The 18,614-nt window shown below is 39.7% G+C and overlaps 1 protein-coding gene across 2 annotated transcripts in view; it reads right to left on the bottom strand.

Moving 5' to 3' along the window:
- Stk32a (serine/threonine kinase 32A) overlaps positions 1-18,614 on the bottom strand; it is a 123,377-nt gene that overhangs the window by 28,172 nt on the left and 76,591 nt on the right. For both annotated transcript variants that reach the window (XM_070036001.1, XM_070036002.1), the window contains one exon: positions 4,953-4,990. In XM_070036001.1, coding sequence (XP_069892102.1) covers positions 4,953-4,990 — 38 coding nt within the window. The remainder of the gene's footprint in view (positions 1-4,952; positions 4,991-18,614) is intronic.

Here is an 18,614-nt window from a genome sequence, read left to right as displayed (position 1 = left end):
GTATGTCTCTATTTAAATAAACTTCATAATGAAATGTACTAAAGACTTCAACAAAAGGGAGGAGGAAGGTGGAAAGCAGTTAAGGATACATAGTTGAGGGAGTGAATTGTTCAAAGAGCACAAGAAATGTACTCATTGCCTTACTGATGTAACTGTAACCTCTCTGTACAGCATCTTCACAAGAAAATAAAATTTTAAAAAAAGTGCACTGTGCAGATCTATAGAATTACCACAGGGAAGCTCCCTGGTACTCTCAATGTATGCTAATAGGAATCCAAATTTCTCTAACAGGGCCCTGCAATCAACCATCACAGTCATTATCTCTCATCTTGTGCACTGTGCTCAGTCAGAATCTTCTTCATCATCCCTGTGCTCCAGGACACCATAATCAATTAGCCTGCAATGCCTTCATAAGTGTTTAAAACTGCTGGTTGCAGGCTGCTAGAATATATGTGTGACATTTTTCCTGCAAATGCTTGTTATCCTTAGGCACTACCCTGACATACTAAATGTCATTATCTTGGGCTTGGTACGGTATGGTCAATGATGTATAATTTCAAAAAGACAGTGTTCACTTTTAGACACATTGTGAAACTCTCCAAGGGGGAGGCTGTTGAAACAGAAGGCTCAGTTCTTCCTTCACAGGACTTGCCTCTTCTCCTTGTGACTCGGAATGTTATTAAGAAATATAAATCACGATTTCATAGTTGTCATTGTCTCTGAAATGTCAGACATGATTTTTCTTCTGGATGTGGCACTCATTTCCTGAATGATTTAATGAAAGCACAGGGGTTTTAGACTCGATGGAACTGATAGGGTTGGATGGGCTGCTTGTATCACTAGCATGTGAAAACATATGAAGACAGCAGGTTATGAGTCACCTGAGTCCTGATGCCATCTTGGCTTTCAAGGAATGGATGAGACCTTTGGGGAGACTAGTATCAGGTAGAGTCTAAATTAAAAACATTTTTTATGTCAAATGCCAATGCTCAAGAAATATTCATTCTCATTGTGGAGAGATTCTCTACATCACAACCAGCTCATTTTAAATGTCAATGTTTTTCTGATGAATATGAACATTATGAATCAATAAGGATAAAACAAAATTCTGTCAGTCTCTGAGTGGTGCTGAATTAATATCTAAGTTACATGATGTTATAGAGAGCTTATTTGGAAAGATGGGTGTAGAGGTAATGTTAAAAAAAAAAAAGGCTACTTCTCAGTTGCTAAAATCCATTGTAAAAGGTACAATGTGATAGCTCATTTGGGGTGAAATTGGAAAAGTGTGGGTGAAAAAAGACAAACAATGGCTTCAAAGGTGAGCCCCACATGGAAAATCACAAGAAAAGTCTGATGTTGATTTGTGGTTTTTCTGACTCTCACTTGATCAACTGCAGAATGAGTTAGGAGCAGGTGGGCTTAGGAACCGAGTCACTTAAAAGTGATTTGTTCTTTCTGATGGAAGCATAGAATTCCATTTTATACACACACACACACACACACACACACACACACACACACCATTTTCTTGATCCATTCATCTACTGAGAAGCATCTGGGTTGGTTCCATATCTTAGCAATGGTGAATAATGCTGCAGTGAACATAGTTGTGCTGGTAGCTTTAGTATGGCCTTGTTTATGGTCATGTGAATAATTGCCCAGAGTGGGATTTCTGGGTCATAGAGGAACTCTTTGTGGAGTCTTTTGAGGAACCTCCATACTGCTTTCCAGAGTAGTTGAACAAGTTTACATTCCCTCCACCAGTGCAATAGCGTTCCCTTCTGTACACATCCCCTCCAACATTTGTTATTAGATTTCTTGGCTATAGCCATTCTAACTAGGGTAAGGTGGAATCTCAAAGTTTTTTTGATTTGCATTTCTTTTATGGCCAAAGATGTTGAGCACTTCTTCATGCATCTATTGACCATTCTTATTTCCTCTTCAGAGAAGTCTCTCTTTAAGTCTTTGGCCAACTTATAAATGGGGCAGTTGTTTCTTGTAAGGAAATGGAAAGACTTGAAAAAAATCATAATAATTGAAATAAGCTAGACCCAAAGAAACATAGACCCCATGGTTTCTCTTATTTCCAATAAATAGTATACATCTAGGATAATCTTAGCAGATGAGCAGAATAGCTCAATAGCTATGTACATATGACCATATAAGATGATGCTAAGTGAAATGAACTCCAAGACATGGACACAAGGGGCTTTTCTTTGTTGTTGTTTTTTTAATGTACTATGTGATTTCTTGTTTCTTTTGTATGTTCTACCACCGCCCCCCAATGGTATATCCCCTGTTGCCACTGTATTTGACTTTGGTACCTGGTATTGTATACATCTATCTGCATTAGGGAAGGGAAGGGGAACAACAGAATGTTGAGACAAAATACAAGGGGGAACCAATGCAACAGAGATTCTCATAAGACAATATGTTGACAATGATCTGTACAACTCGGGGAGGGGGCGGGATTGGGAGGAGGGAAATGGGAAGAAAAATGAGAGAAGAGGTAACAAGTTTGACAAGAAATGTACTTAGTACCTTACTTATGTAACTGTAATCCTTCTGTACATCACCTTGGCAATAAAAAGACCTTCAAACAGTGGTTTGTTAAACCAGGCACCCGTTATGCTTATAATCCTAGTTACTTAGGAAACTGAGTTCTGATGATCACGGTTTGAAGCCAGTCCAAGTAAGAAAGTCTTTGAGACTCTTACCTCCAATAAACTGGTTTTTTTTGTTGTTGTTGTTGTTTTTTAAGCTGCAAGTAGGGCTTTGGCCCAAGTGGTAGAGAAAAAAAACCTTGAACAAAAGAAACCCAGGGATAGTTCCCAGGCCCTGAGTTCAAGCCTTAGGACTGGCACACACACTAGAAAAATAGTGGTCCATGACAGTCCCTGAGCAATGTCCAAATCCTAACTTTTTAGAATGTAAATGAAAAGGAATTCCAAAAGAATTATTTTCCTCTACAGGGATGCCTAGCACACTGTTTAGAGAATGACTCAATTTTGTTTCTGTTTGTTTGCTTCTAGACCAACTATGTTCTGTCCTTCCAAAGCAATTTTGTTTCTTTTATTAACAGCAGTCCTTCTCAAGTTGAGTTCAGGATGGGAAAAAATACAGAAAAGCCTCCTCTGAATTCATTGTTGAAGTAAAAACTCAAGAGTGGAAGGGGTCAATGGAAATAACAGGGCATCTCAGGGAAAGGAACCGTCCTTCAGGCACAGAGGGAGGACAGCTCAGACTTCCGCAGGGACAAAGCCCCAGTCTCACAGGGTAAAATGTCACCAGCAGTGGTCTTGGACCCCTGCACTTCTGGAGGAAGTCAGAACAGACCACAGACAGTGAGTTACCTGAAATTAAGAGCTAAATGACATTGTGTCAGCACAAGATCTAAGCAGCACCTTTGGTTTGTTACTTCTGGAAACCAAATAATTATCACCTAGTAATTATTTGGTAAGTAACTATTCAATTTTTACAGAGTTTATCTGATAAAGATTGGGTGCATATGAGATTTTACACAAAGCCACAGGGAACAAGATGATGTGCTTCATCTCTGCACAGAACAGAAAGTGCCTACTACTTCTTCAGAGTGATCTCATATGTGACCCTCCTGAGTGGCTCCTTTATGGCAAACACTACATTAACCACTCTAATTGTGTGTGTGTGTGTGTGTGTGTGTGTGTGTGTGTGTGTGTGTGAGTGTGTGTTAGTCTTTACAATGACCCTAGATGTTAAGTCCTCTTTTGTTCCCCCAAGAAACTAAGACATAGATAATGCTTTAACCAGACTTTCAAATCTCTTAGTGAATAGTCTCTGACCAATTGGTTTCTTGCTCTTCTTTCTAATCTACAATCACTGAATTGCCAAGAAAATAAGAAGTAGGTGAACGAAGGACAAGTGTGCCCTCATGAAAGTATGTCTGAGACTTAAGATGAACAGCATTGTTCTTGGAATCAAGATTCATCTTAGAAAGGGTTTAGTTGCTACAATCTCTATGTCTTGGCTCAGGGCCTCTACAAATGATGGGGCAACAGGTGTCATGCAGGAAGGCAGCTTGCTATGGGAACAAAGGATGACTAAATCCCACCTGGGCTCAGTTTAAGTAGTCATGTATTGACAGAAAGCTTGGTCACACAGCACTTTGTGTCCACGTTGCAAAGAGACAGCCCCTATAAGTTATCTCTCCCCAGTTATAAACTTCATAGAGTCTGTTATACCAGGACAGAAAACAATCCTGCCTCTTATTGAGAACAAGGAGAGCTGGTGTTTTCATAAAAGTCACCTTCATGCTAAATCTCACCATTGCTCACATTTCTCAGATTCAGAAATCTGTTCTCAAATGTCAAAAGCAGTAAAGGTAAGGCAAAAATAAAGCACTGGAAGAAAGTGGAAAAAATCTTTTTAGACAATCCATAAATAAATAATGACCATGAGCTTTGAGATTAGAGGTCATACACAAAAGTGTTTCTTCGCTTTCTGAGCACAGGTGGAGTTTGCCAAATCAGATTTAAGACTCAACTGGGTAAATAAATAATGAGCCATTGGACAGTACATGGTGTTTCAGTTCTACTCGTAAACCCTGTTTACAAAATTTACATGGATGAAGAGCTTTTCAGACTTAGAACTAATCAGGAAAAAAAAAAGAACTAATCAGGCAGCTTTCTTAATAAAGGATGTGGATGTGTTTGTTTGAGACAGTACTGAGGTTTGAAATCAGGGCCACATGCTTCTTTAGCAAATGCTCTACCACTTGAGCCATAACTCTGGCCCTTAGTGCTGTAGTGTGGTTTTCATATGGATCTTGCACTTTTGCCTGGATTAGCCTTAACATGAAGTTTATATATACAACTCAACTGAATCAAGAAAAACTACTCTTGGACATAGTAGAATCAATATGTCCTATACTCACGCACACCGTATAGTTAATCACAAACCAATCATTTTCTTACCATGTTCATCAAGCAAAATATTGTCAGGCTTCATATCCCTAGGGGAGCATAAAGAAAAGAGAAAGTTATTCCCCATACAACAAATGAATAAACGGTGCTATAGGATAAATACAAAGTGTTCAAGACACTCTAACAAGGGCAGAAATGAAGCAGACCTCCATCACTCCCACATGCATTCCATTCTCAGGGCAACCCTGTGAGACAATGTCCTCTACCATTTCCAATTTATATTTCAGAAACATGAGGCTTGACTCAGGGTTATGGGGCTGATACAAGGATAATGGGGCTCTGAACTTGGCTCATTCTTATTTAAAAGCTCAGACTCCTAATAGCTATGGTATATTAAATATTTGGTCCAATGAGCGTATATAGGGGACTTAAATTGCTATGAAGTAGCATTAGTAATATTAATCATATTTTTATGTGTCACCCCAGTTACATAGATAATATAAATTCACTCTATTAAGCAGAGGTAAATGATCTATAATGTGGCTGCATTTTAAATTCACAGAGATGAGATACCTTTTAAGGTGAGGGTTTAACGCTTCTAATTGCTTGATTGTTATTCCTGGATAAAAGGTCCAATCTTGCATGTGCTGGTACACAGCTTCAGGTTATAGTTAAAAACGCTATGCTGTATATGAGAAATGTGCTGAGATGGTGTATTTCAGACACCCTTTCCACAAAGTAAAAGGTAACCATGTGAGATGGATGTGAGAATTTGACAATAATACTCCTCTCCTTGTGTCTATGTCTATCCAAGCAGTATATTGTACAACTTAAACACATACCACTTGAATTTTTTTCACGAAAAACAAATTGATTACCTTCCAATGAAGGGAATGGTCTGATGGCAAATACGCAGAGCAATGACTGACAGAGTTGTCAAAGTCCTCAGGAGATGAGGATGAGGTTGGACTCCTCAATCAGAAAACAGCACTGTGGCTCTTGGTAGCTCTGATGCTCCATTCTAGCATGTTCACTACCCTCCTTTAATGTGCCATTAAAGCCCTTCAGCTTACATTCACAAAAGCCATTAGGGAATAAGTCTGTAAGAGGTTTGGGGAACACATTTCAGCCTGGTCAAGTGGCTTTTATGCTGTTAGAAGAAGTGACCTTAGTCTTATACAGACAAAGCCTGTGAGCATCCTCATTTCCTGGCAAGCTGAGTAACAACCATTTACTTACAAACCAAGCTAAGTGCATGCCATATCTAATAGACAGGTGGCAAACTAAAAATTCTGTGTTTGTCTGTTAGAGTGTTTAACTTCATTTTAGATACCTAGAGCAGTCATCTGCATCTGTGGCATTTTTTTTCTCTGTGTACCCTTTGCTAAAAGGATGCCCAAGGGGACTTCAAATTACTGGGTGTGTGGCTAGGTACTCTTGTAATCTTGTAAACCTACTCATCCTTTCATACTCTGGCCCTGTATCCCAGATACTTGGAGACTTCTCCAAATGCTCTCCAGTGAAGCCTACTCTCCACCATCACCCTTGTTGTTTCTTTGCCTGAACTAGGCCCTCCTTCTCACCACTATCCTCAGATAGGGTAGATTCATCCTTAGTCTCACTTCCTGTAGAGAGTTTCCCATGCTGTTCCAAAGCCAGGTCAAATGCCCTCACTTTGTGCTCTGACTACACGTTGCCTTTTCTACAGTAACATTCATCACATGGATTTAGTTTTCCATACAACACATAGGCCCATAAACTCCATGATGTAAGGGGAGGTTTCTTGATTAATGTCCTGTTCTACCACATAGGCTCACAGCACGTGGTGGTTACTAAATAACACCAGGGAAATTGTAACACACTAAAAATGTGCATACCAGCAGGATTGGCCAGAATGTTGTAGCCATCATCAAACTGCTGTGCAACGTGGCAAGCCAGGCAAGAAACTTCTAACACATCAATCAGAACTATAGCTAGCTAGCAGCCATAGTGTTTACCAGGAGAGAAAGAGGCTCTGGATGGTGATGGTATGACAAGATTAGAATCAAGACACCTTGGATGCTTGAGCACAGAATTAGTGGCTCATGTCTGTTAATTCTAACTGATCAGGAGGCTGAGATCTGAAAATAGTGGTTCAAAGACAGCTTATGCAGAGAATTCCATGAAATTCTTATCTCCAATTAGCTAGCAAAAAGCTGGAAGTGGAGGTATGGCTTAATTTGTAGAACATCAGTGAAAGCACAAGGCCCAGAACTTAAGCCCCTACTGGGGAAAATGACTTGTGGATTTGATATATTATGATGTATTATTAAGTCTTTGAACATCAGTTTTCTTGATTTTTTGAGTCCGCATAACCCGAACTTTCCCAGAAGCTACTATAAAACTTGAGTAATATAGTGATCAGAGAGGTAACAATTATTTTAATGTGCTTTCTCACTTCAGACTCATGTTCCTTTCTTCATCCAATATTTATCTGCATTGGTAAGTCACTATCCAGATGAGACCAAGGTAAGGGAGATATTGCTAATTCAGAGATGGAATGATCAGAAGGGTTCAGATCTATCTATGCCATGAAGGTACCAACTGATAAATGATCACCTTTGCTATGAAATTAGGGAAAAAATACGAGGAGCATCTAATAAAACTGGAAGAGAAAAAGTGGATTTTAGGGCAAAAATAAGTTACATAAGCTTAGATTCTATCAACACAATTTCCCCAACCTGTGATGAGGTAACTTCTAAGTCGCCACAGGGAAAATTGCAGTGTGATAAAATTGTGTATTCCTGGGTCAGAAGAAGGAAAATAGACTGCTATATTAAAATTCCTACTAGAACAAGCAGAGGTTTTCTAGTTCTGACTTTCAGCTCTACTGCTTTCCCTTAGCATCACTTTAGTCTTTTCAAGTCAATCTAACTAGAAATGAGCTATTTTTTTTCCAAAAATGATTAAGGCTGCTGTCTGTAACACAGTTTAACTTAGTGTTAACATGCCTAGACAGGCTATGGAATCACCTCACTAGGTCTGGACGGACAGAGAGGATGCTCTGGCCCAGCTCAGCCCAAAGGCCTCAGACTCTGCAGACAGGCTCAGGCAATCTGTCTAGAACCAGTAAGAATAATCTTAAACATCCTGATTTGCAGTCGTGTTCAGAAATATCATCTAGGCATTGTCCAAACCCCAAACTGCAGACCTGAATTCAACATATGGATCTCTTTTCTTAAAATTTCTTCTTACTATTATTATAAAGGTGATGCGAAGAGGGGCTACAGTTAAATAAGTCAGGTAAAGAGTGCATTTCTCTCTGGACAATGTCACCCCTTCCCTTGCTCTCTCCCAGTTTTTCCCTCCCAGCGCCATCCACAAGTTGTATAGTGCATTTCAACACAGTGTCTAGTGAGTACCACTGCTTCACTTGTTCACCCTTTGCCCCTCCATTTCTGTGTCTTTACACATATGAATCTCTAAACAGCTAACTTAGGAATGAAAAGATCTTGGAAAAGGGCAATACTTTACATTCACTAGCAAATTCATTTGTTTAAATAATATGTGGAGGACTATACATCCTACATACCATTAGCAAGTAGCTATAAGTACATTCCCTCTCATCTGTCAGTCATCATCCTTGGTTTATTTAGGGTCCATACAGATGCTGCATACAAAACTTGAGGCCATTAGTGCTTTTCCTTCTACTCCACTCTTAATACTGTGAGAGCCTAGTCCCTGATTGTCAGGATCTTCTACCCAATACAATTTCCAAACTTGTTTATGGAACACAAAATGGCCACCAATGACTTTGTAAATTTTCTTCATATATAAAAATTCTAATATTCTCCATTCCCTTCCATGCCCATTGTTAATATTCTTTCTAAAAATCTTCCACGAATACGCTTCAGTTCTACTTCCCTAATAAATCACCCCCTACTCAAATATTTACTGCTATCTGAACTTCGATAGATACTTCTTTGATGACCCCTTCACATTTTGCTTTGTTCCTTGTATCCCTGGCTCACACTTTCTCTCATTTGAAGACATAACTTCACAAAGATAAGAGAACTATGATTTGTGGACTCACCTGCTACCAGGTCTGCCAAACTTCCAACTTACCAATACCTTTCTTCTACTTCTATTAGATAAAGATTCCCTGCATCTGTTCTGTTGGGCTCTGGATCCTGTCCTTCTCATGGATTTTCCTCAGGAAGAATTCTTGCCTTCTCCTACACCATCTCCTCCTCTCTTGTTATGACTGATTCTCCAAAGCTACCTCTACCCACACAGCTTACCATTTTCCTTCACAAAGAAACCTCTGGATCAAGTTACCGACAATGAAAAATTAGAAATTACAACTGCCCTCTCATCCCACTATAGCCAGGCTTCCATCCTCTCTAATCTGAAATTGTGCCAGATGCATTCCAGTTCACCTCATAGTCGGCCACACACCATGTATGCTGCAGCCTAATCCCTGGGCCCTTACATATGTCAGCTTCCATTTGGGATTAAAGTCACAGCTAAAATAATGTCTCATCTGTGTTCTCTTCCAACCACACAATCTAAAGTCACCTTCCCACACCTACCCTTCTCCAACCTTTAGAACAATGCTTTTAGAACAATGCTTTTCATCACCTGATGCTTTTGTATATTGACTTATTACTTTTCTCCACTAGAAGGCAAAAGTTGCAAGAGCAAAGATATCTTTGCAGTATTGTTCAATGATATAGCCACTGGGGTTCACAAAAGCCCCCAGAACAAGTATTTCAGTAAATGATCATCATAAAAATGAGTGAATGAGAAAGTGGAGGTGTGGCTCAAATGGTAAAGTACCAGCCCTGAGTGGAAAAGCCAAGTGAAAAGCTTGAGTCCCTAAGTTCAAGCCCAAGTTTAGTGCAAGAAAGTAAACAAAATACACATGAATGACTGAATCCTTTGACTTCTCAACTCCTAGATCACTAAACACTGTGAAACAAAACAGCACTAACAACAGCAGCAAAACCAAGCCCCCAAGCAGTTATATTACATCAGTTATAATATATTCACTGTTGGGAAGTCCCCTCCCCCAGAAGAGAATCAGTGACTTTTAATAAGTACATAATTGTTTATTAAAGTAAAAGTGACAACTAATTTCTAACAGGTAACCTTATGATTTCAGAGAAGGCCTATGAATTTTATGGGCGGTAAAGTAAAAGTCTAGGAACACATATTCTCTGAAAATTTTTCCTTGCATGTCGACTTGACAAAACCCAAACTTGTGAAAAAGCTGTATTCTTCACAGCTGATTCCAACTGTGAGAACTGGAAACAGAATGGTAGCAATTCAATGCCTCTTGTGGAAAGTTCCAAGGTGGAACTAATCTACCTGCCATTCTCACTTCAGTGACTTTACAAGTCATTAGTGAAGCTTAATAGGCTAATTACATCCTTTCACTGAACCTACCCTGGAACTGAGCTGCTCACTATGCAATCCAATATGGGTGTATGACAATGGAGAGCCAGGGTATTAGCATCAGCATACCCAAACCAACAAACCAGCATCGGATCCTGCAGAATCCTTAGCTTTCTTATTGTTGTATGGCTTCAGTTTATTCCTTTATCATTGAGAATTCCCTTACTCTAGACATCATTAAGACATTGAGAGAATATATGTGAGAGAATATATAAGGTGTTTTCATATATGTATGAAAATATAGGTATACATACATGTATATGTATATGCATATATATGTGGGTGTGTGTGTATATATATGTATATGCAGTATATCCCAATGGTATATTAGCTAGGGCATAAAACAAGGCTATTTGCTCACAAATGAGACCTAAATAATGGAAGAATTCAATGAGAACATGAGAGGAATTATAAGCAAAATCTTAATTTGAAAAAGGAGGTAGAGTATAAAGCTTCCTGGACTGAGTTATTATTGAGTGGTTAGTGTCCCCAAAGATTGCATTTCTCATTCTTTGGTTGTAATTCCAGTTCTGTTGGCTACTTGTCATGTAATACTAGACAATCAATTTAAACTCTATGAGCTATTTCTTGCTTTCTGTCCATCTGTGTGTAATGTGTGCAATATCTATTATAGACCATGGTGAGTGCCAAGAGCAGTTTGTGTTTCCTTCCCCAAGGTGTCTCTGAAGATAGCAGCACACTCACCGGTGGCTTCTCCTCTGATGACTTTCTTACAGCCTCTGGATTTCTTCTCAGTTGTTCCCTAATTCAACTCATGTGTTCACTCAGCCAAACAAAAGCCAGGTCATTTGCACCCCTATCCCAGGATCTCATTCTTCTCCAACTCTCTCCACAATCTAAGCAATTTATCAGGACAATCACTCAACAAAGTGAGATTTCTTCAGCAGAATGAACGGAAGAGAGATGTCAAATCTGGGTAAAAACACATTAAACTCAGCAAGAGGACTGAGAAGTTGCTCAAGTTGTAGAGCCCAAGAGGCCCTGAGATCAAATCTTAGTACTCCTAAAACAGGACAAAACAACATCATCATCAACAACGAAACTAAGCTTCAAAGAGACCAGATGGAAGAGTTATAAAGAAACATTAAACCAAGGCATGAGAAAGAATTTCATTATAGTTCTACATTCTCAAAGCTGCTATCAACTATAGTTAAATCTCAAAATGTGATGCATATGACAGAGGCTGTGATTCACCAAAGTCTCTTCACAAAGAAGTCTTCTCACTGACTTGGATAAATCAGTATAGGAAAACTGGTTGCTAACAACAGAATTGTAGTTGATCTATTGACAATCACATAGCTATATACATGGCAGAGAGGGTCTTAAATTTCATGCTTTTTCTACAATTGCTCATTTGCTCAAATGACTATTCAATTCCCCTCTGGGAATTCTTTGTTTTTAATATACATTTTTTAATTGTAAAGATACTGTATAGAGGGGTTACAGTTACGTGAGTAAGGTAATGAGTGCATTTCCTATTGTTACTCCCCCTCCTTTGATTTTCCCCTACCATCCCTTCCCTCCCCACCTCCCTAACTCTTCCCTTCCCCCCACAAAGTTGTAAAGTTCATTTTCAACATAGTGTCTGTAAGCATTATGCCCACCTCAGTCCTCAGTTTCACCCAGACCTGAGCTCCTTCCTGCCCTGGAGTTCCCACCAAACAGCTGGTCCCTCCCTCTCTCCACCCAGACCCACCTGAGCTCCCATCTACCTCACTTCCTACCCTCAGGCCCTGCTGCTACCTAGATAGTGGAGGCTGCCATGTGCTCTCTCTCCGGGGGAAATATGGCTCCTCTAATAAACCTTGTAATCATCTTTCTCCTGTGCCTGCCTGCCTCTGCGAGGTCCCCTGGCATGGATGTGACGGATCCTGTGATGGATCCTTTCATCCATCCTTTCAGTGTCTTGTACATCTCATTGTTATAATGGGTCAACTTGTATCCTTATTTCGCTTTTTGTTATTTCCCTTCCCCTCCCCAAATTACAAAAATGTATATACAAAATGCAGGGCACCAGAATCAAATACAGTGAAAACAGGGGTTATATCATGGGGGAAGAACATACAAGAGAAACAAAAAAATAACATAGGACATTAGAAGTACATTAAAAACAACAGCAACAAAGATTAAACCTCTGCCCAGACTGACCAGGAAGGAGCAACATGGCAAAAGAGGACTGAGCTTGAGCTGCCATGGATACGAAAAGAGATGTTTGAGGAGAATTTCTATACCTCCTGCTATGCTTCCCATAAGTAATGAGGATGGCTGTATCTACAACACTTACTGTCCATCCTGTGGCATCATGAGGCAGGCATTTGATAGCTAACGGATCTTTTATTCCTTACAAATGCTCTATAAACAAAGACTACACAAGTCACTGCATATGAGGAAGGGGTAGCTCAGAGAGTGTACATTACATGTCCAAGTTTACAAGCCAAGTAACTGGGGTTGCAACCAAAGTTGGGAGGTATCATCTTAGTTTAGATTTCAGATGCTAGTATCTTATCTCTTCATTGAAAAAGAGCAGGAATCTCCTCATGCATTCAGCATTCTGGGGTGTACTTCAAATTGGCCTGCAGCAAGGTTGAATTTTCCTCATAGTTGTGTAGAGTAAATTTAGAAATCCTACAGAGTTTTCCTTTGATTCTACAACACACTGCTTGGTTTTAGGTGTGGTTTGATGAGGCTGCTAAGGCTTCCTGTGTGGGAGGCTTGGTTCCCAGTATGGTGACATTAAGAGGTTGTGGCTATTTAAGAGGTGGATCCTGTTCCTCCTCACTTTGGCTTCCTGTTTCCTCTTACTTTGACTTCCTGTTTCCCTTCACCCTGGCTTCCTGTTTCACCATACTTCTTGTTTCTCCTGTATTCTCTCCTTCTCCTATGCCCTCCAGCTACTGAGGTGCCTTCTACCATGATGTTACAGCCAAATCAAATGCCAGCCTCCACAGGTATAAACTCTTTTCTGCATCACTACCCAGAATAGGTACTTTGTTATAATCATGAAAAGCAGACTAATATCCCCATGTCTCTTTAAATAAAGTTCTGCACTTCTTACTACAGAGATGAGGGACAGGTATTTGACTTCAGTCAGACAACTAGGGATTGAAGGCAACTGGGACAAAGACCTATATGGTTAGGTAAACAAAGAAAAGACATAAGTTGCCTTTCTTGTTCTTGCCCTAAGTGGCAGGTTCCAAGTCCTGATAGATGAGCTTACACCGGATACAAAAGCAGAAGGCAAACCTTCCCACTCTTGCCCAGGATTGGGGGCTGGAGGGCTCCAACCAGATACTAACTTACATCCAGTTGGAAAGGCTGTCTACAACCAGTGATCACTGCTTAACAAAACCAAGGGTGCATATCCAAAGAAGAAGGGGAATTATATAGTTGGAACAGAAGAAGAAGACTTGGGCTTTCCCTCATAGGATGGCAGGCAAATCCCCTCCCCAGTTGTGGAGTCCAATACTCTTCCTACTTGCATGGCTGTCATTTCACGTTCAAATAAATTCTTTTCTGCTTTTTAATTCTTCAAAGGGCAGAGAGAAAGAACCTAACTCATCTTGAATTATAGAACCTCAAGTAAAACAATAAATAGTAATGACATTGTTTTGTGTGGCAATCTAGGGCTTGAGCTCAGGGCCTGAGCACTGTCCCTGAGCCTTTGTGCCCAAGACTAGTTCTCAACCATTTGAACCACTGCTCTACTTCTGGTTTTTTTGGTGGCTAACTGGAGATAAGAGGCTCACAGATTTCCTGCATGAGCTGGCTTTGAACTGCAAACCTCAGTTCTCAGACTACTGAGTAGCTAGGATTACAGGTGTGAGCCATCAGTGCCTGGCTATAACTTGAGATACATTTTAAAGCATGCTGTAATCTTTGAAAGTAGAACCTTCATCTGAGATAGCCCCTTCCTTCTGGGTTAGCATCAGTCAATGCTCATTCATGACCATTATTCCCTTTGATTTCGATTCATACAGATGAAAATCTAGGTCACTGCTAATGTATTTTACAACTTAGGAAGCAAGTTTATAAAACATGAGAGACCTATACCAAATCACACAGCCACGAAGAGTAAACACAGGGTTCCTGGGTTTCCACTTAACTCTAGGAAGGTCAAAACAGTCTACAGTTAGAGGAAGAGAACAGATCTACAGAATAGTAAGAACCAAAGAAAAGCAAGGTCAATTGTGGTCTGTCAATAATAATAAACAATTTTAAGACAATTTTTAAAAAAAATATTGAGTAGTAGAGAGGAATATTCAACTAGAGGTGTCAAGTCATTTGCTCTCTTACACCTTCAGAACTGAAAGTAGTCTTTCTAGCAGTAGGGAAAATAAACTTGTTACTTGAAAAGGAAGTGAATTAATTTTTCTGGACACCAAAAAAATTACAAAGAACTTAAAACCATAAGAACACCTAGATCTTCCCAGGGCAGACTATGAGCGTATCAGCTTTTAGAAGCACATTAGGAATCCACTAAGCTTAAGAAAGTGTATAATATAGTGTATAATATAGTACAAAATTGATATTCATCCAGTGCCAGAAGTATTCATATGTGTTCCTTCATTTAACCTGCTTATCTACCCCCAGTAAAAAAAAAAAAAACTACAGAGCATAATAAGTATTATTAACATAAAGATTGTAGAGATAATGAAACTGAGCTCAGGAGACATTGGGAAAGTTTCTAAGCCAATAGATATAGAAAAGTGGATCTAAGATTAGAATATTGACAGTGTAAGTCCAGCCCACTGGGGTGGGTGAAGGAGACACAGCATTGCAACTACAGGTGGGTCTGTGAAGTTTATAAGGTGACAGCTATGAAAGAACCAGGCTTCAGATTGCAATGCTGTAGGGGACAAAACAGAAGCTCTGTGTAGGGCCATGAAATATTAAAGCTAGCGAACAAGCTGTGTTGGCAGCTGCAGCCAGGGACCTGGAAGAGGAATGTATTAGTCTATTGCTAAAATGAGAAAAATTGTAGCAAAGAGAAGAATAGTCAGGGTTTGTATTCGTTAGTGTGCTGGTTATGAGTGGGTTTTGCAAGTAAGTGACCAAAAAACCCAAAACAACAACAACAAAAGCCCATATAAAGAAAAACACAACAACAATTTTTAAAAAAACAACTGGTTTTCATTGGCTTAATCAGAGAGCCCAAGTGTGCACCCAGCTTTGATGGCTCCAGGTTGGGATTTGCTCTAAGCAATAAGCTGGGCTGTGTGCTCTCCCTGTGAATGTGAAAGTGGGCATTGGAGGGTGACTTTGTGACAGTGATCAGAGAGAGACAAACAGCTGGGCACCAGTGGCTAAATCCTGTCATTCTAGCAGCTCAGGAGGCTGAGATCTGAGAATCCCGATTCAAAGCCAGCCTGGGTAGGAAAGTCTGACACTCTTATCTCTAATTAACCACCAGAAAGCTGGAAGTGGAGCTGTGGTTCAAGTAATAGCATACTAGCCTTGAGCAAAAAAAGCTCAGGGACAGTACCAAGGCCCTGAGTTCAAGTTCCAGGGCTGGGCAGGAAAAAATAAAAAAGGATAAAACAGCCACAGAACCATGAAATAATCTGAGCTCTGTGTTAAATTGTGGCACTGTACAAACAACAAAACTGAGCCATAGGAGTGACTACTGCTGGTGTCTTCACCAGCAACAAGTGGACAACACTCACTTCCACCATCTTCTACATACACAATCTGATGGAATTAATTCCAACAAATCCATAAGGATTCCATATGGTTCTGGTGTCTGAGTAGCCCCATCAAGTGGTATGCTTTTTTTCATTCCTAGGCTAGGGAAAGCAAGCATCTGAGGCTCCACCCAATCAGCAAACATGGAGCTCCACTCCTTCTTCCCATCTACCATCCTTCCAACTTGGTTTGTTGTCTCTTGTGATCAGAATGGCTGCTTCAGCTCCACATATCACCTATGACTCTTAGCCAAAGGGAAGCTAAGCAATCACCACCAAATAGTTTTTCTCCTATGATTAGGGAAGCAAACAACTTTCTAAAGTTACATTTCACGTGTTAGGATAAGTGACATGCATCTCCATACCTCATTCTCTTAATTTTGCAAGTTTTTGTTTGAGTATTTAAACCTATAACACATACTACCCCTCCACTCACACACAAACATGCATGTAAGATTCCTTGTGCATGGGAGAAACCTCCCCCTACTCCTCTGACTAATGATCTCACCCCAGGGCCCCAGGTACTGCAGGAATGTACTGATGGTCCAAGTTGAGCTCTGAGTAGGAGAAAGAATTGTGCAGTGGGCTTTTTGAAAAAGAAGCTTCTTCCGTCTGTCCTGGGGGAATGTTTCAGAAAGAGTGTCATTCCTTGATTTTAGAAGAATTAGCATGACATCCAGGACAGCAGAAACAAGATAAGAGTGAAGGACACATGGAGGGTATGTGATAAAGCAAGTAGCTGGTGCTGTTGAGTTCTTTAAGTAACCTGCATAGCAGGCAGACATCTGGGTTTCCTAGCTTCACAAGGCACTGCATTCTTACTGATTAAGTCAGTGTGATTTAGATCATAAGACACAGAATTCTTATTGGTTCAATCAATGTGAACTTTTAAGACCAAAGAACACAGTGGCAATACAAGTCTGATTCAACCTTTCATATCTGTAGTTAATGACAATAATATTTATTTTATAGGAGTGTGATGACTTAATTAAACGGTGCATGTGAAGCCCTAAAGGTAATGTTGGCCCCTAAATAATTGTTTAACTAACTTGCTGAAAACAATAAATAAATAATTCATATGTTTCCAGGGCAAGAAGAGCTAGAGAGTGAAAAACACAATGAAATGAAAATGTTAAAGATGAGTAGATGTTTTCAACTTTCATTGATGATTAGGACATTTAATGAGGACAGGTTCATCTATTTATTACATGTGAGCAGCCAGGCTAAGCCATTTGATATACTTTATTCTGTATTATTCTCTGAGACCCAAACCTCAGTGCCCATAGCTAAGTCTTAGAGGAACACAATTTCACTCATGTGTTCACACATCATCTATGATGACTTTCGCTCTATGTGCCAGAGTTACACTGTGGCAGACACTGTCATCTTCAAATCCTTCTTTTTTTTTTCCTGGTCTGAGGGCCTGAACTCTGGGCCTGGGCACAAGCCCCTGACTTATCTTCAAATCCTAAAGCATTTTCTCTCTTACCTTTCCTAACAGGTGTGCCTTTCATATATCTGCAGGGTAAACCAGCAGACTGGTCATCTTGCACCTTCCTTCTTGCCCTTGTGCTCCTAAACCTAGGCTCTCTCTCTTAGATCCTTGTTTCTTTCCGATGAAGCATAAATATGTCTCTAACTAGTGTGGCTCCCAATGTGTTTGGCTCCTTGAACATGGTCTCATCTCTTCAAGTAGATTGTAAGCAGTAAGCACAAAAGCCATGCCTTTGTGTTTTTATTCAGAGCTATGTGCTTGGAATGCAAAAATGCATGATCGATGTCATTTAGTGTTGAATGACTCGACTTAAAAGAATGATGCTTACTCTGTATTAAAAGGTGTGTTGGGTTAAGTAAAATCCAATTTAGAGGTTATGTCACAAGGGTAGCTTATTAATGAAACCCTAAACTTTATCAAGATATATTGAAGGTTCAGCCCTGGCTAGGGAAATAGTAACCTGAAAACAAGCAATTCTTTGACTTTTGTTCAGATAAGTTTTTCTCCGGTGGGTGGTTTTGTGTGAGAAGCACAGTTTCAAAGGTCCTTGTAAAAGTGCCCCATGCATAACACAAAGAAGGCAGATTCTCCTGTTTTCATTTCGTGTAATTCAGGCTCATTCATTATTTGGTAGCTTGGGAGCAGGTGTTGAATAGAGCACAATCACTTAATGCCCTCATTACTGCATTGCCTTTTGTTTTGGAGGCTCAAGTGGCCCTTCTGCTACAGGAGTTCAAGGAGAGAACATTTGCAAGGACTTGTGAGCCACTGAAAAGAAGATTTAATTAAACAAAATTAACCACTCCATGTAAGGTGTTAAGCAAAATCCATAATCTATTATTTCTGTAGCAAATAGCAAATATTACCAATACATTGAAAGGAAGAAAGACAAAATCTAAAAGTCTACATACATCATCAGTAGTCAGAGCCTCTATAATTACTTTTAGTTTTAATATATTCAGTCTGATTTAGCAAATTGGAAGAGATTTAATCTTCCTTACAGATATGAAAAAGACTCACAGAGAAACATAAAAAAACTCTCTAGCTGAAATATCTTCCTGAACCTGAAATCTAAGAGCA

The sequence above is a fragment of the Dipodomys merriami genome, unplaced genomic scaffold (genome assembly GCF_024711535.1).
Source record: "Dipodomys merriami isolate MVZ:Mamm:240054 unplaced genomic scaffold, mDipMer1.0.p SCAF_27, whole genome shotgun sequence".
Lineage (NCBI taxonomy): Eukaryota > Metazoa > Chordata > Mammalia > Rodentia > Heteromyidae > Dipodomys > Dipodomys merriami.
This window is presented reverse-complemented; position numbering and strand designations above follow the sequence as displayed.